Source organism: Salmo salar, chromosome ssa13, assembly GCF_905237065.1.
Source record: "Salmo salar chromosome ssa13, Ssal_v3.1, whole genome shotgun sequence".
In the NCBI taxonomy this organism is placed as follows: Eukaryota; Metazoa; Chordata; class Actinopteri; order Salmoniformes; family Salmonidae; genus Salmo; species Salmo salar.
The window spans coordinates 97,265,526-97,291,405 of record NC_059454.1 but is presented as its reverse complement, the minus strand read 5'-3'; the positions used below and the strand labels follow the sequence as shown (position 1 = coordinate 97,291,405).

Below are 25,880 nucleotides of genomic sequence, written 5' to 3'. Positions count from 1 at the left end.
CTGCAGTCTGCTGGACTACATTAGAAGAGAGAGGTGGTAGCTACCAGCTAGAGACACAAGAAAACCTGTAGTTAGTTGCATCAACTAGAAATATGTAGTCAATTACATCAGCTAGAAATATGTAGTCAATTACATCAGCTAGAAATATGTAGTCAACTACAGCAGTTAGAAACATGTAGTCAATTACATCAGCTAGAAATATGTAGTCAATTACATCAGCTAGAAATATGTAGTCAATTACATCAGCTAGGAATATGAGGCAATTACATCAGCTAAGAATATGTAGTCAATTACATCAGCTAAGAATATGTAGTCAATTACATCAGCTAGAAATATGTAGTCAATTACATCAGCTAGGAATATGTAGTCAATTACATCAGCTAGAAATATGTAGTCAATTACATCAGCTAGAAATATGTAGTCAATTACATCAGCTAGAAATATGTAGTCAATTACATCAGCTAGAAATATGTAGTCAATTACATCAGCTAGAAATATGTAGTCAATTACATCAGCTAGAAATATGTAGTCAATTACATCAGCTAGAAATATGTAGTCAATTACATCAGCTAAGAATATGTAGTCAATTACATCAGCTAAGAATATGTAGTCAATTACATCAGCTAGAAATATGTAGTCAATTACATCAGTTAAGAATATGTAGTCAATTACATCAGCTAGAAATATGTAGTCAATTACATCAGCTAGAAATATGTAGGCAATTACATCAGCTAAGAATATGTAGTCAATTACATCAGCTAAGAATATGTAGTCAATTACATCAGCTAGAAATATGTAGTCAATTACATCAGCTAGGAATATGTAGTCAATTACATCAGCTAAGAATATGTAGTCAATTACATCAGCTAGAAATATGTAGTCAATTACATCAGCTAAGAATATGTAGTCAATTACATCAGTAAGGAATATGTAGTCAATTACATCAGCTAGGAATATGTAGTCAATTACATCAGCTAGGAATATGAGTCAATTACATCAGCTAGGAATATGAGTCAATTACATCAGCTAGGAATATGAGTCAATTACATCAGCTAAGAATATGTAGTCAATTACATCAGCTAGAAAAATGTAGTCAATTACATCAGCTAGAAATGTGTAGTCAATTACATCAGCTAAGAATATGTAGTCAATTACATCAGCTAGGAATATGTAGTCAATTACATCAGCTAGGAATATGTAGTCAATTACATCAGCTAGAAATATGTAGTCAATTACATCAGCTAAGAATATGGAGTCAATTACATCAGCTAAGAATATGGAGTCATGTCACGACACCGACGGATGGTGGCACCCTCCCTCGACCGGGCGGGGCTCGGCGGTCGTCGTCGCCGGCCTACTAGCTGCCATCGATCCTTTTTGTTTCACTTTCTGTTGGTTAGGTCTAGGTAGGCACGCACCTGTTTTGGGTTAGTTATTAGTAGGGGGGTTATTTAGTTTAGCGTAGTATGTCTGTGTTTGTGCGTGATTATGTTCCTTGTCAGGTTTGTGTGCTTGAGGAACGTGTGTTTTTTCCCCCTCTGCCTGTGGTTGGGTTTTTGTGTTTTACCACCGCAGAAGTATTTGAGGGCTGCGTCCCTATTTTCTGACGACCATAACAGTTTTCTTGAATTAAAGTGTGTTCAAGAATTCACTGTCTCCTGCGCCTGACTCTACCTCTCCTGCTTTCTTGAGCCAGCCTTGACAAGTCAATTACATCAGCTAAGAATATGTAGTCAATTACATCAGCTAGAAATATGTAGTCAATTACATCAGCTAGGAATATGTAGTCAATTACATCAGCTAGGAATATGTAGTCAATTACATCAGCTAGAAAGATGTAGTCAATTACATCAGCTAAGAATATGTAGTCAATTACATCAGCTAGAAATATGTAGTCAATTACATCAGCTAGGAATATGTAGGCAATTACATCAGCTAAGAATATGTAGTCAATTACATCAGCTAAGAATATGTAGTCAATTACATCAGCTAGAAATATGTAGTCAATTACATCAGCTAGGAATATGTAGTCAATTACATCAGCTAAGAATATGTAGTCAATTACATCAGCTAGAAATATGTAGTCAATTACATCAGCTAAGAATATGTAGTCAATTACATCAGTAAGGAATATGTAGTCAATTACATCAGCTAGGAATATGTAGTCAATTACATCAGCTAGGAATATGAGTCAATTACATCAGCTAGGAATATGAGTCAATTACATCAGCTAGGAATATAAGTCAATTACATCAGCTAAGAATATGTAGTCAATTACATCAGCTAGAAAAATGTAGTCAATTACATCAGCTAGAAATGTGTAGTCAATTACATCAGCTAAGAATATGTAGTCAATTACATCAGCTAGGAATATGTAGTCAATTACATCAGCTAGGAATATGTAGTCAATTACATCAGCTAGAAATATGTAGTCAATTACATCAGCTAAGAATATGGAGTCAATTACATCAGCTAAGAATATGGAGTCATGTCACGACACCGACGGATGGTGGCACCCTCCCTCGACCGGGCGGGGCTCGGCGGTCGTCGTCGCCGGCCTACTAGCTGCCATCGATCCTTTTTGTTTCACTTTCTGTTGGTTAGGTCTAGGTAGGCACGCACCTGTTTTGGGTTAGTTATTAGTAGGGGGGTTATTTAGTTTAGCGTAGTATGTCTGTGTTTGTGCGTGATTATGTTCCTTGTCAGGTTTGTGTGCTTGAGGAACGTGTGTTTTTTTCCCCCTCTGCCTGTGGTTGGGTTTTTGTGTTTTACCACCGCAGAAGTATTTGAGGGCTGCGTCCCTATTTTCTGACGACCATAACAGTTTTCTTGAATTAAAGTGTGTTCAAGAATTCACTGTCTCCTGCGCCTGACTCTACCTCTCCTGCTTTCTTGAGCCAGCCTTGACAAGTCAATTACATCAGCTAAGAATATGTAGTCAATTACATCAGCTAGAAATATGTAGTCAATTACATCAGCTAGGAATATGTAGTCAATTACATCAGCTAGGAATATGTAGTCAATTACATCAGCTAGAAAGATGTAGTCAATTACATCAGCTAAGAATATGTAGTCAATTACATCAGCTAGAAATATGTAGTCAATTACATCAGCTAGGAATATGTAGTCAATTACATCAGCTAGGAATATGTAGTCAATTACATCAGCTAGGAATATGTAGTCAATTACATCAGCTAGGAATATGTAGTCAATTACATCAGCTAGGAATATGTAGTCAATTACATCAGCTAGGAATATGTAGTCAATTACATCAGCTAGGAATATGTAGTCAATTACATCAGCTAGAAATATGTAGTCAATTACATCAGCTAGAAATATGCAGTCAATTACATCAGCTAAGAATATGTAGTCAATTACATCAGCTAAGAATATGTAGTCAATTACATCAGCTAGAAATATGTAGTCAATTACATCAGCTAAGAATATGTAGTCAATTACATCAGCTAGAAATATGTAGTCAATTACATCAGCTAGGAATATGTAGTCAATTACATCAGCTAAGAATATGTAGTCAATTACATCAGCTAGAAATATGTAGTCAATTACATCAGCTAAGAATATGTAGTCAATTACATCAGTAAGGAATATGTAGTCAATTACATCAGCTAGGAATATGTAGTCAATTACATCAGCTAGGAATATGAGTCAATTACATCAGCTAGGAATATGAGTCAATTACATCAGCTAGGAATATAAGTCAATTACATCAGCTAAGAATATGTAGTCAATTACATCAGCTAGAAAAATGTAGTCAATTACATCAGCTAGAAATGTGTAGTCAATTACATCAGCTAAGAATATGTAGTCAATTACATCAGCTAGGAATATGTAGTCAATTACATCAGCTAGGAATATGTAGTCAATTACATCAGCTAGAAATATGTAGTCAATTACATCAGCTAAGAATATGGAGTCAATTACATCAGCTAAGAATATGGAGTCATGTCACGACACCGACGGATGGTGGCACCCTCCCTCGACCGGGCGGGGCTCGGCGGTCGTCGTCGCCGGCCTACTAGCTGCCATCGATCCTTTTTGTTTCACTTTCTGTTGGTTAGGTCTAGGTAGGCACGCACCTGTTTTGGGTTAGTTATTAGTAGGGGGTTATTTAGTTTAGCGTAGTATGTCTGTGTTTGTGCGTGATTATGTTCCTTGTCAGGTTTGTGTGCTTGAGGAACGTGTGTTTTTTCCCCCTCTGCCTGTGGTTGGGTTTTTGTGTTTTACCACCGCAGAAGTATTTGAGGGCTGCGTCCCTATTTTCTGACGACCATAACAGTTTTCTTGAATTAAAGTGTGTTCAAGAATTCACTGTCTCCTGCGCCTGACTCTACCTCTCCTGCTTTCTTGAGCCAGCCTTGACAAGTCAATTACATCAGCTAAGAATATGTAGTCAATTACATCAGCTAGAAATATGTAGTCAATTACATCAGCTAGGAATATGTAGTCAATTACATCAGCTAGGAATATGTAGTCAATTACATCAGCTAGAAAGATGTAGTCAATTACATCAGCTAAGAATATGTAGTCAATTACATCAGCTAGAAATATGTAGTCAATTACATCAGCTAGGAATATGTAGTCAATTACATCAGCTAGGAATATGTAGTCAATTACATCAGCTAGGAATATGTAGTCAATTACATCAGCTAGGAATATGTAGTCAATTACATCAGCTAGGAATATGTAGTCAATTACATCAGCTAGGAATATGTAGTCAATTACATCAGCTAGGAATATGTAGTCAATTACATCAGCTAGAAATATGTAGTCAATTACATCAGCTAGAAATATGTAGTCAATTACATCAGCTAAGAATATGTAGTCAATTACATCAGCTAAGAATATGTAGTCAATTACATCAGCTAGAAATATGTAGTCAATTACATCAGCTAAGAATATGTAGTCAATTACATCAGCTAGAAATATGTAGTCAATTACATCAGCTAGAAATATGTAGTCAATTACATCAGCTAAGAATATGTAGTCAATTACATCAGTAAGGAATATGTAGTCAATTACATCAGCTAGGAATATGAGTCAATTACATCAGCTAGGAATATGAGTCAATTACATCAGCTAGGAATATGAGTCAATTACATCAGCTAAGAATATGTAGTCAATTACATCAGCTAGAAAAATGTAGTCAATTACATCAGCTAGAAATGTGTAGTCAATTACATCAGCTAAGAATATGTAGTCAATTACATCAGCTAGGAATATGTAGTCAATTACATCAGCTAGGAATATGTAGTCAATTACATCAGCTAGAAATATGTAGTCAATTACATCAGCTAAGAATATGTAGTCAATTACATCAGCTAGAAATATGTAGTCAATTACATCAGCTAGAAATATGTAGGCAATTACATCAGCTAAGAATATGTAGTCAATTACATCAGCTAAGAATATGTAGTCAATTACATCAGCTAGAAATATGTAGTCAATTACATCAGCTAGGAATATGTAGTCAATTACATCAGCTAAGAATATGTAGTCAATTACATCAGCTAGAAATATGTAGTCAATTACATCAGCTAAGAATATGTAGTCAATTACATCAGTAAGGAATATGTAGTCAATTACATCAGCTAGGAATATGTAGTCAATTACATCAGCTAGGAATATGAGTCAATTACATCAGCTAGGAATATGAGTCAATTACATCAGCTAGGAATATGAGTCAATTACATCAGCTAAGAATATGTAGTCAATTACATCAGCTAGAAAAATGTAGTCAATTACATCAGCTAGAAATGTGTAGTCAATTACATCAGCTAAGAATATGTAGTCAATTACATCAGCTAGGAATATGTAGTCAATTACATCAGCTAGGAATATGTAGTCAATTACATCAGCTAGAAATATGTAGTCAATTACATCAGCTAAGAATATGGAGTCAATTACATCAGCTAAGAATATGGAGTCATGTCACGACACCGACGGATGGTGGCACCCCCCCTCGACCGGGCGGGGCTCGGCGGTCGTCGTCGCCGGCCTACTAGCTGCCATCGATCCTTTTTGTTTCACTTTCTGTTGGTTAGGTCTAGGTAGGCACGCACCTGTTTTGGGTTAGTTATTAGTAGGGGGGTTATTTAGTTTAGCGTAGTATGTCTGTGTTTGTGCGTGATTATGTTCCTTGTCAGGTTTGTGTGCTTGAGGAACGTGTGTTTTTTCCCCCTCTGCCTGTGGTTGGGTTTTTGTGTTTTACCACCGCAGAAGTATTTGAGGGCTGCGTCCCTATTTTCTGACGACCATAACAGTTTTCTTGAATTAAAGTGTGTTCAAGAATTCACTGTCTCCTGCGCCTGACTCTACCTCTCCTGCTTTCTTGAGCCAGCCTTGACAAGTCAATTACATCAGCTAAGAATATGTAGTCAATTACATCAGCTAGAAATATGTAGTCAATTACATCAGCTAGGAATATGTAGTCAATTACATCAGCTAGGAATATGTAGTCAATTACATCAGCTAGAAAGATGTAGTCAATTACATCAGCTAAGAATATGTAGTCAATTACATCAGCTAGAAATATGTAGTCAATTACATCAGCTAGGAATATGTAGTCAATTACATCAGCTAGGAATATGTAGTCAATTACATCAGCTAGGAATATGTAGTCAATTACATCAGCTAGGAATATGTAGTCAATTACATCAGCTAGGAATATGTAGTCAATTACATCAGCTAGGAATATGTAGTCAATTACATCAGCTAGAAATATGTAGTCAATTACATCAGCTAGAAATATGTAGTCAATTACATCAGCTAAGAATATGTAGTCAATTACATCAGCTAAGAATATGTAGTCAATTACATCAGCTAGAAATATGTAGTCAATTACATCAGCTAAGAATATGTAGTCAATTACATCAGCTAGAAATATGTAGTCAATTACATCAGCTAGAAATATGTAGGCAATTACATCAGCTAAGAATATGTAGTCAATTACATCAGCTAAGAATATGTAGTCAATTACATCAGCTAGAAATATGTAGTCAATTACATCAGCTAGGAATATGTAGTCAATTACATCAGCTAAGAATATGTAGTCAATTACATCAGCTAGAAATATGTAGTCAATTACATCAGCTAAGAATATGTAGTCAATTACATCAGTAAGGAATATGTAGTCAATTACATCAGCTAGGAATATGAGTCAATTACATCAGCTAGGAATATGAGTCAATTACATCAGCTAGGAATATGAGTCAATTACATCAGCTAAGAATATGTAGTCAATTACATCAGCTAGAAAAATGTAGTCAATTACATCAGCTAGAAATGTGTAGTCAATTACATCAGCTAAGAATATGTAGTCAATTACATCAGCTAGGAATATGTAGTCAATTACATCAGCTAGGAATATGTAGTCAATTACATCAGCTAGAAATATGTAGTCAATTACATCAGCTAAGAATATGGAGTCAATTACATCAGCTAAGAATATGGAGTCATGTCACGACACCGACGGATGGTGGCACCCCCCCTCGACCGGGCGGGGCTCGGCGGTCGTCGTCGCCGGCCTACTAGCTGCCATCGATCCTTTTTGTTTCACTTTCTGTTGGTTAGGTCTAGGTAGGCACGCACCTGTTTTGGGTTAGTTATTAGTAGGGGGGGTTATTTAGTTTAGCGTAGTATGTCTGTGTTTGTGCGTGATTATGTTCCTTGTCAGGTTTGTGTGCTTGAGGAACGTGTGTTTTTTTCCCCCTCTGCCTGTGGTTGGGTTTTTGTGTTTTACCACCGCAGAAGTATTTGAGGGCTGCGTCCCTATTTTCTGACGACCATAACAGTTTTCTTGAATTAAAGTGTGTTCAAGAATTCACTGTCTCCTGCGCCTGACTCTACCTCTCCTGCTTTCTTGAGCCAGCCTTGACAAGTCAATTACATCAGCTAAGAATATGTAGTCAATTACATCAGCTAGAAATATGTAGTCAATTACATCAGCTAGGAATATGTAGTCAATTACATCAGCTAGGAATATGTAGTCAATTACATCAGCTAGAAAGATGTAGTCAATTACATCAGCTAAGAATATGTAGTCAATTACATCAGCTAGAAATATGTAGTCAATTACATCAGCTAGGAATATGTAGTCAATTACATCAGCTAGGAATATGTAGTCAATTACATCAGCTAGGAATATGTAGTCAATTACATCAGCTAGGAATATGTAGTCAATTACATCAGCTAGGAATATGTAGTCAATTACATCAGCTAGGAATATGTAGTCAATTACATCAGCTAGGAATATGTAGTCAATTACATCAGCTAGAAATATGTAGTCAATTACATCAGCTAGAAATATGTAGTCAATTACATCAGCTAAGAATATGTAGTCAATTACATCAGCTAAGAATATGTAGTCAATTACATCAGCTAGAAATATGTAGTCAATTACATCAGCTAAGAATATGTAGTCAATTACATCAGCTAGAAATATGTAGTCAATTACATCAGCTAGAAATATGTAGGCAATTACATCAGCTAAGAATATGTAGTCAATTACATCAGCTAAGAATATGTAGTCAATTACATCAGCTAAGAATATGTAGTCAATTACATCAGCTAGAAATATGTAGTCAATTACATCAGCTAAGAATATGTAGTCAATTACATCAGTAAGGAATATGTAGTCAATTACATCAGCTAGGAATATGAGTCAATTACATCAGCTAGGAATATGAGTCAATTACATCAGCTAGGAATATGAGTCAATTACATCAGCTAAGAATATGTAGTCAATTACATCAGCTAGAAAAATGTAGTCAATTACATCAGCTAGAAATGTGTAGTCAATTACATCAGCTAAGAATATGTAGTCAATTACATCAGCTAGGAATATGTAGTCAATTACATCAGCTAGGAATATGTAGTCAATTACATCAGCTAGAAATATGTAGTCAATTACATCAGCTAAGAATATGGAGTCAATTACATCAGCTAAGAATATGGAGTCATGTCACGACACCGACGGATGGTGGCACCCCCCTCGACCGGGCGGGGCTCGGCGGTCGTCGTCGCCGGCCTACTAGCTGCCATCGATCCTTTTTGTTTCACTTTCTGTTGGTTAGGTCTAGGTAGGCACGCACCTGTTTTGGGTTAGTTATTAGTAGGGGGGTTATTTAGTTTAGCGTAGTATGTCTGTGTTTGTGCGTGATTATGTTCCTTGTCAGGTTTGTGTGCTTGAGGAACGTGTGTTTTTTCCCCCTCTGCCTGTGGTTGGGTTTTTGTGTTTTACCACCGCAGAAGTATTTGAGGGCTGCGTCCCTATTTTCTGACGACCATAACAGTTTTCTTGAATTAAAGTGTGTTCAAGAATTCACTGTCTCCTGCGCCTGACTCTACCTCTCCTGCTTTCTTGAGCCAGCCTTGACAAGTCAATTACATCAGCTAAGAATATGTAGTCAATTACATCAGCTAGAAATATGTAGTCAATTACATCAGCTAGGAATATGTAGTCAATTACATCAGCTAGGAATATGTAGTCAATTACATCAGCTAAGAATATGTAGTCAATTACATCAGCTAGAAATATGTAGTCAATTACATCAGCTAGGAATATGTAGTCAATTACATCAGCTAGGAATATGTAGTCAATTACATCAGCTAGAAAGATGTAGTCAATTACATCAGCTAAGAATATGTAGTCAATTACATCAGCTAGAAATATGTAGTCAATTACATCAGCTAGGAATATGTAGTCAATTACATCAGCTAGGAATATGTAGTCAATTACATCAGCTAGGAATATGTAGTCAATTACATCAGCTAGGAATATGTAGTCAATTACATCAGCTAGGAATATGTAGTCAATTACATCAGCTAGGAATATGTAGTCAATTACATCAGCTAGGAATATGTAGTCAATTACATCAGCTAGAAATATGTAGTCAATTACATCACCTAGGGGTTATCAGTGCAACTCAAAAGTTCTCCTGTCAATGTTGTTCTCTGTACCGTAGTAATTCTCTTTGTTGTCTGTAACATACTAGTCTTACTACAGAAAGAGTTTCTCTGGTCACGTTCTCTAGTAGACTTTATGGACACTTCTAGATATACCTGGATGTTATTTAGTGGCCTTGATGTGGGATTGCAGTGGTGGACTTTGTTGTGGTAGTAAAGTGGGGGTGAGAGGTCAGACTCCAGAGGTTAGAGGTCATGGGCTCTGGTTCAAGGTTCTAATGGAAACCATATGTACGCTCACACACAAACAACAACATCCGGTGCCCCAACTTCAATCAGACGGCCTGGGGCTCTATTCAATCCGTATCGTGGAAGTTCAGCACCAAAGCCCAATTGTATTTTAAAGGCAATTCTCCCTTGTTGGCGGAGAACCCAGTCACGGTAAACGCTGCATATGTCGGCTCAATCTGAAATGAGCTTAAAATGTATAGCAAACACTTCAGCGATACATATTGAATTGAGCCCATGGCTGATAACCTCTCTGTGGCCCGTCAAAGGAAAGGGTCAGTATCAGTGCGGCCTAATATACACCAGAAACACCAGTTTTAAATCTGTTTGGATTAAGGACTTTCTCACGCACTGGCCAAGGAGATGTCTCTCTCTCTCTGTCTCTCTCCCTCTCCCTCCCTCCAGCCTCTCTTTGCCTCTGTAATTACTTCCTTCACCTCCTCCTCTACTCCTGTCTCTCACCCGTCTCTTCCTGAGCTGTAGAAAGGGCAGATTGAAGTGAAGACAGTGCTTTCCTCCACAGTCTCGCTGGCGGAGGCCAAAAGGTCACTGGTTCAAATCCCACTTAAGACCATGCATTGACGTAGGCCATCTGTCATGGCCGGCCTGGGCTCTAATAAAGACTGTCTAATTTGGAGGGGATGACATGCAGGCTGGGATGTGAGGCTCCACAGAGCCTGATCTGAAGGGAGGGTAAGCCTGGTGGCCCGGTGGGCACAGAGGTCAGACACAAGTTGATGGGATGGCTGAGATCTGACTGGGGCCGCGGTACTCAATCACACACACACACACCGGCATGCACTCAAGCATAGGCAGGCAGACTGGTTGGACAGGCACATGTGATCAGCACTAGGGACACCAGTTTATGATCAGAGTGTAAATTCTGTTGACTGTTCACCAAAACAGGGGATGTGGTGTCTGTTCTTCTTACAACAGTTCATTTTAATTGCCTTTACAAAAATGTTGTTGTTTTGATATCCCCATGTCAAGATATTGAAGCAATGAAAAGTGAATGGAAAAGTGAAAGGAAGCAATGATTTCTGAAGGGGGGAACAATCGTACCTGTCCCCATTCCCCTAGGATCCATCTAGGTGGTGGACAGCGTCCCAGACTGCAGCGGGTCCTGATGGGGGGCTTGTTGTGGGCGGGACAGTGGGCAGGGGGGAAGGTCTTGGTCAGGTTGCTGCTCTTACACAGCACGATGCGGTGCTTGAACCCAGGGCCACATTTGGGTGTACACTGGGGGACAGAAGGAACAACACACAAGCTCAATAAAACTATTCAACTTATTCTAGGTCTCTATTGAAACCACTGCTGTAACTCAAAGCGATTCCAGCTGAAAGAACTGGTTAAAATGTCAGCATTATGTTTTTCCTGCTGGGATGTCAACAAGTGAAAAGGGGTAGTCCTTCTCTCACCTCTGACCAATCCAGAGTGACCCACTGAGGGGGGCAGGACTGGTTGTTGCAGGCTTCTCGTTCTATTGGTCGGTGCGTCAGACAGTGGCTGTCCTCCAGGGTCTCCTCCTCGGCAGGCCCAATTTTCCTGATACAGAGAACCGTCCGCGTCCGTATCCCACCATCACACGTCTTCCCACAGTCCAACCAGTCCCCAATAAACCACCTACAACAACACAACCACACAATGGTGTAAAGTACTTAAGTAACAATACTTTAAGGTACTACTTAAGTCGTTTTTATGGGTATCTGTACCCAACAACAACTTTTACATCACTACATTCCTAAAGAAAATAATGCACTTTTTACTCCATATATTTTCCCTGACACCCAAAAGTACACATTACATGTTAAATGCTTAGCAGGACAGGAAAATGGTCCAATTCATACACTTATCAAGAGATGGTGGGCTCACTAAACACGAACACTTTGTGACCATGGACCTCCTTAAATAAAATATTTGCTTAGTACATTACATTACATTACATTGCTTAGTATAAGGAATGTGAAATGATTTATACTTTTACATTTACTTTTGATACTTAAGTATATATATATATATTTATATTTATTTTATTTCACCTTTATTTAACCAGGTAGGTCAGTTGAGAGCAAGTTCTCATTTACAACTGCGACCTGGCCAAAATAAAGCAAAGCAGTGCGACACAAACAACAACACAGAGTTACACACGGAATAAACAAACATACAGTCAATAACACAATAGAAAAGTCTATATACAGTGTGTGCAAATGAAGTAAGTTTAGGGAGGTAAGATAATAAATAGGCCATAGTGGCGAAATAATTACAACTTAGCAATTTAAACACTGGAGTGATAGATGTGCAGAAGATGAATGTGCAAGTAGAGATACCGCGGTGCAAAGGAGAATTTAAAAAAAAATATGTGGATGAGGTAGTTCAATGGGCTATTTACAGATGGGCTATGTACAGATGGGCTATGTACAGATGCAATATCTGAAAGCTGCTCTGACAGCTGATGCTTAAAGTTAGTGAGGGAGATATGAGTCTCCAGCTTCAGTGATTTTTGCAGTTCGTTCCAGTCATTGGCAGCAGAGAACATGAAGGAAAGGCGGCCAAAGGAGGAATTGGCTTTGGGGGTGACCAGTGAATATTACCTGCTGGAGCACGTGCTACGGGTGGGTGTTGCTATGGTGACCAGTGAGCTGAGATAAGGCGAAGCTTTAACTAGCAAAAACGTATAGATGACCTGGAGCCAGTGGGTTTGGCGACAAATATGAAGCGAGGCCAGTCAGCGAGAGCATACAGGCCGCAGTGGTGGGTAGTATATGGGGCTTTGGTGACAAAACGGATGGCACTGTGATAGACTGCATCCAATTTGCTGAGTAGAGTGTTGGAGGCTATTTTGTAAATGACATCGCTGAAGTAAAGAATCGGTAGGATAGTCAGTTTTATGAGGGTATGTTTGGCAGCATGAGTGAAGGATGCTTTGTTGCAAAATAGGAAGCCGATTCTAGATTTAATTTTGGATTGGAGATGCTTAATGTGAGTCTGGAAGGAGAGTTTACAGTCTAACCAGACACCTAGGTATTTGTAGTTGTTCACATATTCTAAGTCAGAATCGTCCAGAGTAGTGATGCTAGCCTGTTAGGGCTAGGGGGCAGTATTGACACGGCTGGATAAAAAACATACCCGATTTAATCTGGTTACCACTCCTACCCAGTAACTAGAATATGCATATACTTATTACATATGGATAGAAAACACCCTAAAGTTTCTAAAACTGTTTGAATGGTGTCTGTGAGTATAACAGAACTCAAATGGCAGGTCAAAACCTGAGAGATTCCTTTACAGGAAGTGGCCTGTCTGACCATTTCTTGAACTTCTTTTCCATCTCTATCTTTTACTAAGGATCTCTGCTCTAACGTGACACTTCCCACGTCGTCCATAGGCGCTCAGAGCCCGGGGAAAAAACAGAATGTCGTCATTCCAGCCCCAGGCTGAAACACATTATCGCCTTTCTCAAGTGGCCGATCAAGGGACTCTGGGCTTATGCGCGTGACCCGACCGCCCCTGCCTTTGTGATTTTTTCCTCTGTTTGCCGAAAAGGAGATTCCCTGTCGGAATATTATCGCTTTTCTACGAGAAAAATGGCGTAAAAATTGATTTTAAACAGCGGTTGACATGCTTCGAAGTACGGTAATGGAATATTTCGAATTTTATTGTCACGAATTGCGCCATGCGCGCGACACTTCTTTACCATTTCGGATAGTGTCTGGAACGCATGAACAAAACGCCGCTATTCGGATATAACGATGGATTATTTTGGACCAAACCAACATTTGTTATTGAAGTAGACGTCCTGGGAGTGCATTCTGACGAAGACAACAAAAGGTAATCAAACTTTTATAATAGTAAATATGATTATGGTGAGTGCTAAACTTGCCGGGTGTCTAAATAGCGAGCCCGTGATGCCTGGGCTATGTACTTAGAATATTGCAAAATGTGCTTTCACCAAAAAGCTATTTTAAAATCGGACATATCGAGTGCATAGAGGAGGTCTGTATCTATAATTCTTAAAATAATTGTTATGCTTTTTGTGAACGTTTATCGTGAGTAATTTAGTAAAATGTTAGCGAATTCCCCGGAAGTTTGCGGGGGCTATGCTAGTTCTGAACGTCACATGCTAATGTAAAAAGCTGGTTTTTGATATAAATATGAACTTGATTGAACAAAACATGCATGTATTGTATAACATAATGTCCTAGGGTTGTCATCTGATGAAGATCATCAAAGGTGAGTGCTGCATTTAGCTGTCTTCTGGGTTTTGGTGACATTATATGCTGGCTTGAAAAATGGGTGTCTGATTATTTCTGGCTTGGTACTCTGCTGACATAATCTAATGTTTTGCTTTCGTTGTAAAGCCTTTTTGAAATCGGACAGTGTGGTTAGATTAACGAGAGTCTTGTCTTTAAATAGCTGTAAAATAGTCATATGTTTGAGAAATTGAAGTAATAGGATTTTTAAGGTTTTGAAAATCGCGCCACAGGCTGCAAGTGGCTGTTACGTAGGTGGGACGCCAGCGTCCCACCTAGCCCATAGAGGCTAGGCGGGCTGGCAGGTGTGGGCAGCAATCGGTTAAAGAGCATGCATTTAGTTTTACTTGCATTTAAGAGAAGTTGGAGACCACGGAAGGAGAGTTGTATGGCATTGAAGCTCGTCTGGAGGTTAGTTAACACAGTGTCCAAAGAAGGGCCAGAAGTATACAAAATGGTGTCGCCTGCGTAAAGGTGGATCAGAGAATCAACAGCAGCAAGAGCGACATCATTGATGTATACAGAGAAAAGAGTCGGCCCGAGAATTGAACCCTGTGGCACCCCCATAGAGACTGCCAGAGGTCAGATTGCCTAAAGGTACGGTGGGATTCGAAATGGTCAGTGATCTGTTTGTTAACTTGGCTTTCGAAGACCTTAGATAGGCAGGGTAGGATAGATATAGGTCTGTTACAGTTTGGGTCTAGGGTGTCTCCCCTTTTGAAGAGGGGGATGACCGCGGCAGCTTTCCAATCTTTGGGGATCTCAGACGATACGAAAGAGAGGTTGAACAAGCTAGTAATAGGGGTTGCAACAATTGCGTCGGATAATTTTAAAAAGAGAGGGTCCAGATTTTGCAGCTCTTTCAGAACATCAGCTATCTGGATTTGGGTGAAGGAGAAATGAGGGAGGCTTGGGCAAGTTGCTGTGGGGTGTGCAGAGCTGTTGACAGAGTTAGGGGTAGCCAGGTGGAAAGCCTGGCCAGCCGTAGAAAAATGCTTATTGAAATTCTCAATTATCGTGGATTTATCAGTGGTGACAGTGGATCGTGGATTTATCGGTGGTGACAGTGGATCGTGGATTTATCAGTGGTGACAGTGGATCGTGGATTTATCAGTGGTGACAGTGGATCGTGGATTTATCAGTGGTGACAGTGGATCGTGGATTTATCAGTGGTGACAGTGGATCGTGGATTTATCAGTGGTGACAGTGGATCGTGGATTTATCAGTGGTGACAGTGGATCGTGGATTTATCAGTGGTGACAGTGGATCGTGGATTTATCGGTGATGATATTTAAAAACAAATACTTTTACTCAAGTAGTATTTTACTGGGTGACTTTCACTTTTACTTGAGTAATTTTCTATTAAGATACCTTTACTTTTACTCAAGTGTGACAACTGGGTACTTTTTCCACCACTGCAACCACAATGGAACAACGACTTAACCACAATGAACTGTCACTTTAACTTATCTATTGGAACCATATGGATCAGATCATTATTCATACGGCTGACAGTACTATACAGTTGATTTAAATTGCATATTGTTTCAGGTGTACACTGAGTGCACAAAACATTAGGAGCAACATCCTAATATTGCCCTCAGGACAGCCTCAATTCGTTGTGGCTTGTCTCTATAAGGTGTCTAAAGCGTGGCACACGGATGCTGGCCCATGTTGACTTCAATGCTTCCAACAGTTGTGTCAAGTTGGCTGGATGCCCTTTGGGTGGTGGACCTTTCTTGATACACACTGAAAAACTGTTGAGCGTGAAAAACCCAGAAGTGTTGCATTTCTTGACACTCTCAAACCTGTGCGCCTGACACCTACTACCATACCCCATTCAAGCACTTAAATATTTTGTCTTGTCCATTCACCCTCTGAATGGCACACATGTCTCAATTGTCTCAATGCTTAAAAATCCTTCTTTAACCTGCCTCCTCCCCTTCATCTACACTGATTGAAATGGATTTAACATAAATAAGGGATCATAGCTTTCACCTGTATTCACCAGGTCAGTCTATGTCATGGAAAGAGCATGTTCCTAATGTTTTGTACACACAGTGTGTATTCTGTAGTAAATAAGAGTGTTTTCTTGTATATATACCAAGACTAATTCAGAACACAGCGACAGGGTCGTCTCCAGGGTCGTCTCCAGGGTCGTCTCCAGGGTCGCTCTTAGGCTCTGGAACTCCCTCTATCCAGCCATCTGTGACCCCTCCCCCCTTCTCTATTTATTCACATTTCTGTTTCGTCTGATGTTGTTTTTTTGTTTTATTTTCACAAGCGACTTTGGGTCATTGAAAAGCGCTGTATAAGTCACATGTAAAATATTATTATTATTATTACTATTATTATTATTATTACTACAACCAACACAGATATATAGACTGTGAGCCGTTACAGCCCTGAATCCATTTCACATCATCTACAGGAATGTATCCAAAATGAACAATGTCTCCCAATATCTGGGTTGCCAACAATCATGTTTACACGCTCATGTTGAGACAGTACTGTGAATACTATGTTAGTGTTCCTGATTGAAAAATCACAGCATGTGTTTGTTGCAGTTCAGTTAGATACTGCAATGGACAACAAGGGATTGTCTGAGATTCTGAGAAGAGAAGAAAGGAATCCGCTAACCAGCTGAATACACATAGAAAGTGGCCCTTAATGAAGTGAGTTGATAAATTCAAAGATAGCTTTCTTGGACATTGGGTGAAGCCAGGAACGGCTTAAGACCAGAACTTCACATCGGTTCATTACAGATGCCCATCCGTAATGACTCACTCATATACACCCCTATATACACACACACCACTATTGGCAGACTGCTTCAGCCCATTGGCCAACAGTATTTAATCCCTTCAACCTATTGGCCAACAGTATTTAATTCCTTCACCCCATTGGCCAACAGAATTTAATCCCTTCACCCTATTGGCCAACTATTTTTAATCCATTCAGCCTATTGGCCAACATAATTGAATCCCTTCAGGCCATTGGCCAACAGTAATTAATCCCTTCAGCCTATTGGCCAACTGTTTTTAATCCATTCAGCCTATTGGCCAACTGCTTTTAATCCATTCAGCCTATTGGCCAACAGAATTTAATCCATTCAGCCCATTGGCCAACAGTAATTAATCCCTCTTTTTCCAATGGAACATCTGAGACATGATTGAACTCTGTCTGACCGTTCCCCCAGCCCTCGGAAAGAAGCTAAGCACATTTGGCCACAACACACACACACACCTACACACACTAAGACCTCTCTGTGAGGAAGGAGAACCCACCAGTTCTGCCCTCTCCCATAGCAACAATTCACCTGGTCATAATAATTACAGAGAGAAGAGTTACCATGCCAACAATTTCATTACACAGAATGCTTTCTCAACCAATGGCCTGATAAACATCTGTGCATGTAGAATGTTCATTCTATTTCTATGCATGTACTTGTATTTGTGAGAGGTTGAATGCACCAAGCTGTCTGTTTTAACTACTGACACACAGCTCAGACACCCATGCATACCTCACAAGACATGCCACAAGAGGTCTCTTCACAGTCCCCAAGTCCAGAACAGACTATGGGAGGCGCACAGTACTACATAGAGCCATGACTACATGGAACTCTATTCTACATCAGGTAACTAATGCAGTCACTTTAAACCATTGGGGAAGGCCATTCTACTTAAATTGGCTTCTCAGCTCTCTCTCTCTCTCTCTCTCTCTCTCTCTCTCTCTCTCTCTCTCTCTCTCTCTCTCTCTCTCTCTCTCTCTCTCTCTCTCTCTCTCTCTCTCTCTCTCTCTCTCTCTCTCTCTCTCTCTCTCCTCTCTCTCTCTCTCATAGGATAAGCTACAGTATCCCTAGTGATTAGTCAGAACTGTTGAGTGTCTGCTGAGAAAGTAAAACAGGGGGCAGTGAGAATCTGCAAACTCAGGCTAAGCTTGGCTTGGCTTGGCTTGGCTTGGCTTGGCCCATACAGGACGTCATCAGAATGACACAGCCAGGAGTAAAGTGCTGTTTGACTGTGTCAGTGACTCAGTTACTCTAAGTTCTAACACATGTAGTGGGTAGGAGTTTTAACAGTGTGGCTGTGTTGAGGGGTAATAACTCTGTCTGTGTCTTTTGAATGCAGTATGTGATTAATAATGTTTATGTGGTTCAGTGTTTGGTGCAGGGTGGTTAATAATGTTTATGTGGTTCAGTGTTTGGTGCAGGGTGGTTAATAATGTTTATGTGGTTCAGTGTTTGGTGCAGGGTGGTTAATAATGTTTATGTGGTTCAGTGTTTGGTGTAGGGTGGTTAATAATGTTTATGTGGTTCAGTGTTTGGTGTAGGGTGGTTAATAATGTTTATGTGGTTCAGTGTTTGGTGCAGGGTGGTTAATAATGTTTATGTGGTTCAGTGTTTGGTGCAGGGTGGTTAATAATGTTTATGTGGTTCAGTGTTTGGTGCAGGGTGGTTAATAATGTTTATGTGGTTCAGTGTTTGATGCAGGGTGGTTAATAATGTTTATGTGGTTCAGTGTTTGGTGCAGGGTGGTTAATAATGTTTATGTGGCTCAGTGTTTGGTGCAGGGTGGTTAATAATGTTTATGTGGTTCAGTGTTTGGTGCAGGGTGGTTAATAATGTTTATGTGGTTCAGTGTTTGGTGCAGGGTGGTTAATAATGTTTATGTGGTTCAGTGTTTGATGCAGGGTGGTTAATAATGTTTTTGTGGTTCAGTGTTTGGTGCAGGGTGGTTAATAATGTTTATGTGGTTCAGTGTTTGGTGCAGGGTGGTTAATAGTGTTTATCTGGTTTAGTATTTGGTGCAGGGTGGTTAATAGTGTGTGTGTGTGTATGTTTCACCAGTGTTCAGCGCAGTGTGGGCTGGGCCAGCAGATGCGGACAGTGCAGTGTCTCTCCTATACAGGCCAGCCCTCCAGTGACTGTCCCGAAGGCCTCAGACCCCCCAACATGCAGCAGTGTGAGAGCAAGTGTGGGGCCACGCCCATCACCAACGAAGACGTTGGTCATTTTAAACATTTCCACTTTTTGACGTAAAACAAGCTCGGAAAATAGTAAACAAATAAAGTTCTAAATCATTGACGTTTTATTTGAGCATTTTCTTCAAAAAACGTTTCACAGCTTGCGGGCTCCTTGAAGGTAAATTAACATAGCAAGTCATAATCGTTTTCATGAAATATTTTTCTTATCCAGAGCCTTAACTTCTGGCGGAGCTAAATGCTTGTTCAGTCAGTCCTCTCAGGGCCAGCCCCAGGCATCTCAGGGCCAGCCCCAGGCATCTCAGGGCCAGCCCCAGGCATGAGACCCCCGGCCGCTAGGGGGCCCCGGACCAAATTATTATTTGTTCTTTTTTTTTTATTAGGAACTCAGTCGGGATCTCAACTTACTGTTAGAATACACAAGGGGCAGTTTCGAAATGTTATTGTGCATCAGAAATGTTTATCTTGTCATGTCAGTCCCTGACAGTCACTCAATTAGCCCATGTCAGAAAACCCTTTTTTAATTGGTAAATTAGTGTAGCCAGCTATGTAAACTTGGTAATCATGGCTGAATTACTGACCGGGCATGAAGGGCACGTGCCCAGGGCCCTGAGTTTCACCATTGATTGTGTTAGTCACTCTCACTCAGATATCATATTAACATCGCATAAGTCATGGCAGAATGTGTAGAATTGCAGGAAATTAGTACAAAAATTGCTAAATCTTGTTTCCGCCTCATGTCAAAATGTGTAGAATTGCAGAAACTTGCTTTAAAATTGCAACATTAAATCTCTCTTAGGGCCCCCAAAAGGCTGAATCTTCTGAACCCACTCCACTCACTAACTACTGTTAGTTGGTCTCTGGTTGTGTGTCATTAAAAGGTTGTATGTAATACATGTTCTGGACCTGAGGTCCAACAGTATTAGTATTTTCTCTGAGCCAAGTTAGCATGCAGTACACCCATCCAGCATAGTTTAGCACGATTATCTTTCTGTTCCAAGATGGACATGAGGTTCACAGCGTCTGAGGGTCTTACATACTGTAAGTGATCGCTGTATTGTATTGTATTGTATTGTACTGTATTGTATGTGATGTTGGTTGAGCGTGACAGGCATCTACTGTGCATGACCACTGTATAGTACTGTGTTGAGCTGTACTGTGCTGTATAGTGCTGTATTGAGTCGTATAGTACTGTATTGAGCAGTACTGTCCTGTATAGTACTGTATTGAGCCGCTTTGTCCAGTATAGTACTGTGTTGAGCCGTTTTCTCCTGTATAGCACTGTATTGAGCAGTACTGTGCTGTATAGTGCTGTGTTGAGCTGTACTGTGCTGTATAGTGCTGTATTGAGCCATATTGTCCTATATAGTACTGTATTGAGCCGTTTTGTCCTGTATAGTACTGTATTGAGCAGTACTGTGCTGTATAGTACTGTATTGAGCCGTATTGACCTGTATAGTACTGTATTGAGCCGTTTTGTCCTGTATAGTACTGTATTGAGCAGTACTGTGCTGTATAGTACTGTATTGAGCAGTACTGTGCTGTATAGTACTGTATTGAGCCATATTGACCTGTATAGTACTGTGTTGAGCCGTTTTGTCCTGTATAGTACTGTATTGAGCAGTACTGTGCTGTATAGTACTGTATGTGATGTGAAGGTCTTACAGTACGTACTCTGGGGGGCAGAGTTCAGTGTTGCAGGACCTCTGGTTCCCTGGAGGTTTGCTTTCTGCTTCACAGTAGCTGTTTTGCACCACAGAGTTATCATCCAGACGCTTACACACCACTCCCTGCTTCTGGGAACCTAGCAGGCAAGGGAGTACAAACACAACACCCAGTTAATATCCAATCTCTTACTGTGTGATGCACTGCTTCCTGAGAACCCTGACAGAGAAGTAGTCTGGGACATCCCTGACCTTGGAGCAACGTAAGCTTATAGGCAAATGCATTCAAAGATGTCAGAAGTAAGCCGCCTGGCTCAAGAGTTTAACAGAGAAGAGGAGCAAAAACCCACACAACAGCCATGTCCCTGATTAACTACTGATTCCTGAAAATGTAAGAAAATACAGTATCGAAATCAGTGTTATTCTCCTGCACGTGACCCATGTTACTCTCCTGCACGTGACCCAGAGTGCAGTGTGTCCTGTGTGTCTGTGTTTGGGTGGAGAAGTAAGGTATGGTTTCAGTCTGTAGTAGAAGCAGACGTGTAAATGCCTGGTACCTTGCAGGGTATCTTGGCAAATCACTTTTACAGAGCTGCAGCTCTTTACTTTGGCTGCTGGAGTCTGATGGCTACCATATCGCTGTCACCCAACCCTCTGTGTGTGTGTGTGTGTGTGTGTGTGTGTGTGTGTGTGTGTGTGTGTGTGTGTGTGTGTGTGTGTGTGTGTGTGTGTGTGTGTGTGTGTGTGTGTGTGTGTGTGTGTGTGCGAGAGCGTGTGTGTGTGTGTGTGTGTGTGTGTGTGTGTGTGTGTGTGTGTGTGTGTGTGTGTGTGTGTGTGTGTGTGTGCGAGAGCGTGTGTGTGTGTGTGTGTGAGAGAGAGAGCGTGTGTGTGTGTGTGTGTGTGTGTGTGTGTGTGTGTGTGTGTGTGTGTGTGTGAGAGCGTGTGTGAGAGCGTGTGTGAGAGCGTGTGTGTGTGTGTGTGTGTGTGTGTGTGTGTGTGTGTGTGTGTGTGAGAGCGTGTGTGTGTGTGTGTGTGTGTGTGTGTGGCCTCTCTATGGGGTCTAAATGGGACATATCCTACACCATACTGGTCTGACTGGTGTAACGAGATATGCATGTGTGTATGGTGACAGAGAGAGAGTGTGTGTCTGCCTGCTTGCCTGAGTGTCTGTCTGTGAGCGTGTGTACATGTGAAGGTATTTGTATAGTGGTACAAACACCAATAGTACAGCTGACATATGGATTGGTGGTAGAGTATCATGCTTGGAGAGGGTAGGGAAACTGAAGTGGCCAGGATGGATGTCAGAAGAGCTTGTATTAGCACAGCGATGTATTAAATGAAACTTTCTCATTAAGAGTGTCAGCTAAATTCACCGGCTATATGATTCAAGGCCCACATCCAAAGTCTAAGGATCTGTTGTGTTGAGTTTGATACGGTGTAAAAGGTATCCAGAATGTCATCTACATTGCAATACAACGGTATACACATCTACATGGCATCTAGAGCTCTTTGCTTTGGTCCAGCATAGATCTCCTTTCTCAAAAACGATCTTTTTAAAAACTTTTTTACTTCTGTGTGTTTTTTTTGTTGCTAGAATATTGCAGGCATTTAGTGGCCATTCTTGAGAGAAACAGTATTTATTGTTTCATAAAAGCCCATTGCTTTTGGTGGTAAAATGATTTGGTTTAGTCATTGTTGAGGCAGTGGTGGACATTTCACTGTGGTTTCAGAGTTAGGAGGTTTCAATATGCAGTAGGACAAGGGTTTTGGAGCAGCAGTCATCTGTGTGTTTGGCTTGTCTCTCTCTCACCACAGCCACTGTATCTCTGACAAGTCAGACTGTATGCTAGCTAGCCCTGGTTAACCAGAAGACATTCAAAGCAGCTCATTCATAGAAATTACACCATATTCTTGTGCTTGGCTTAAATATGTAAAACACATGTTCGTTTTTCCTTAAAAGCTAAATCTCCATTTAGAAAGCAATAACGTTATGATCCTACACACCCATGTCAAAGTATCTTTCTGGGTTAGCCCCAAATTATTCTCCACTATTTCCAGAAGTATTGGTTGGTCAGGATTGGAAAGACACAATGTATCTCATGTTGGAGAAAGATACTATTATTTAACAGAAAACAATAAATGGCCTCCCGAGTGGAGCAGCATCGCAGTGCTTGAGGCGTCACTACAGCCCCAGGCTGTGTCACAGCTGGCCGTGACCGGGAAACCCATGAGTTTGGCCCAGTGCCGTCAGGGTTAGGGGATGGGCTGGGCACCTGCAAGCCGACTCCAATCGCCAGTTGTATGGTGTTTCCTCCGACACATTGGTGCGGCTGGCTTCCGGGTTAAGCGAGCAGTGTGTCAAGAAGCTGTGCGGCTTGGCAGGGTCGTGTTTCGGGGGATGCATGGCTCTCGACCTTTGCCTCTCCTGAGCCCATACAGGAGTTGCAGCGATGGGACAAGACTGTAACTAACAAATGGGAAGAAATTGAAATTGAAAATAATTCAAGAATAATAATAAATAACTGAAAAACAGTCCCAGCCTGTAACCATATCCTAAAGAAAAGTAACATATGTTGTATTGTCACATACACCGGATAGGTGCAGTGAAATGTGTTGTTTTACAGCATCAGCCATAGTAGTACAGCGCCCATGGAGCAAATTAGAGTTACAGTTGAAGTCGGAAGTTTATATACACCTTAGCTAAATATATTTAAACTCAGTTTTTCACAATTCCTGACATTTAATCCTAGTAAAAATTCCCTGTCTTAGGTCAGTTAGGATCACCACTTTATTTTAAGAATGTGAAATGTCAGAATAATAGCAGAGAGAAATATTTCTTTCAGGTTTTATTTCTTTCATCACATTCCCAGTGGGTCAGAAGTTTACATACACTCAATTAGTATTTGGTAGCATTGCCTTTAAATTGTTTAACTTGGGTCAAACGTTTCGGGTAGCTTTCCACAAGCTTCCCACAATAAGTTGGTTGAATTTTGGCCCATTCCTCCTGACAGAGCTGGTGTAACTGAGTCAGGTTTGTAGGCCCCCTTGCTTGCACACGCTTTTTCAGTGCTGCCCACAAATGTTCTATAGGATTGAGGTCAGGGCTTTGTGATGGCCACTCCAATACCTTGACTTTGTTGTCCTTAAGCCATTTTGCCACAACTTTGGAAGTATGCTTGGGGTCATTGTTCATTTGGAAGACCCATTTGCGAGCAAGCTTCAACTTCCTGACTGATGTCTTGAGATATTGCTTCAATATATCCACATAACTTTCCATCCTCATGATGCTATCTATTTTATGAAGTGCACCAGTCCCTCCTGCAGCAAAGCACCCCCACAACATGATGCTGCCACCCCCGTGCTTTACGGTTGGGATGGTGTTCTTCGGCTTGCAAGCATCCCCCTTTTTCCTCCAAACACAACGATGGTCATTATGGCCAAACAGTTCTATTTTTGTTTCATCAGACCAGAGGACATTTCTCCAAAAAGTACGATCTTTGTCCCCATGTGCAGTTGCAAACCGTAGTCGGCCTTTTTTATGACGGTTTTGGAGCAGTGGCTTCTTCCTTGCTGAGCGGTCTTTCAGGTTATGTTGATATAGGACTTGTTTTACTGTAGATATAGATACTTTGTACCGGTTTCCTCCAGCATCTTCACAAGGTCCTTTGCTGTTGTTCTGGGATTGATTTGGCTGCGTGGTCCCATGGTGTTTATACTTGCATACTATTGTTTGTACAGATGAACGTGGTACCTTCAGGCGTTTGGAAATTACTCCCAAGGATGAACCAGACTTGTGGAGGTCTCCAATTTTTCTTCTGAGGTCTTGGCTGATTACTTTGATTTTCCCATGATGTCAAGCAAAGAGGCACTGAGTTTTAAGGTAGGCCTTGAAATATATCCACACGTACACCTCCAATTGACTCAAATGATGTCAATTAGCCTATCAGAAGCTTCTAAAGCCATGACATCCTTTTCTGTAATTTTCCAAGCTTTTTAAAGGCACAGTTAACTTAGTTTATGTAAACTTCAAACCCACTGGAATTGTGATACAGTGAATTATAAGTGAAATAATCTGTCTGTAAACAATTGTTGGAAAAATTACTTGTGTCATGCACAAAGTAGATGTCCTAACCGACTTGACAAAACTATAGTTTGTTAACAAGAAATTTGTGGAGTGGTTGAAAAACGAGTTTTAATGACTCCAACCTAAGTGTATGTAAACTTCCGACTTCAACTGTAAGTGCCTTGCTCAAGGGCACATCGCAAGATCTTTTACCTTCTCCGCTCAGGTATTCAAACCACCTTTTGGTTACTGGCCCAACGCTCTAACCACTAGGCTACCTGCCACCCTATTCCATTAACAGATAGCTAGAACAGCACTGTTAATAGAGAAAGGGGGATACCTAGTCAGTGGTACAACTGAATGCCTTCAACTGAAATGTGTCTTCTCTGAATCAGAGAGGTGCAGGGGCCTGCCTTAATCGGCATCCACGTCATCGGCGCCCGGGGAACAGTGGGTTAACTGCCTTGCTCAGGGGCAGAACAACAGATTTTTACCTTGTCTGTTCGGGGATTCGATCCAGCAACCTTTAGGTTACTGGTCCAACGCTCTAACTAATAAGCAATAGACGTCTGACACCTAAATGAATGCTCCCCAGAGTCTCCATATTTCCAGTGATGTGTTCAGTAGGCACAATGATGAGCGTAGCCAAACTGTTTTGCAACAGAAAGCAGAAATCCGCTTCTTTATTGAAGTAGTACCTCAAGTACC

General features: G+C 40.7%; 1 protein-coding gene across 4 annotated transcripts in view; it reads right to left on the bottom strand.

The window, feature by feature from the left end:
- The window catches only part of LOC106568319 (A disintegrin and metalloproteinase with thrombospondin motifs 6), a 190,635-nt gene that overhangs the window by 11,018 nt on the left and 153,737 nt on the right, over positions 1 to 25,880 (bottom strand). For all 4 annotated transcript variants that reach the window (XM_045692499.1, XM_045692496.1, XM_045692497.1 and 1 more), the window contains exons 21-23: positions 21,120 to 21,249; positions 11,631 to 11,835; positions 11,275 to 11,451 (exon numbers count right to left, since the gene is read on the bottom strand). In XM_045692499.1, the coding sequence (XP_045548455.1) occupies positions 11,275 to 11,451; positions 11,631 to 11,835; positions 21,120 to 21,249 (512 nt within the window). The remainder of the gene's footprint in view (positions 1 to 11,274; positions 11,452 to 11,630; positions 11,836 to 21,119; positions 21,250 to 25,880) is intronic.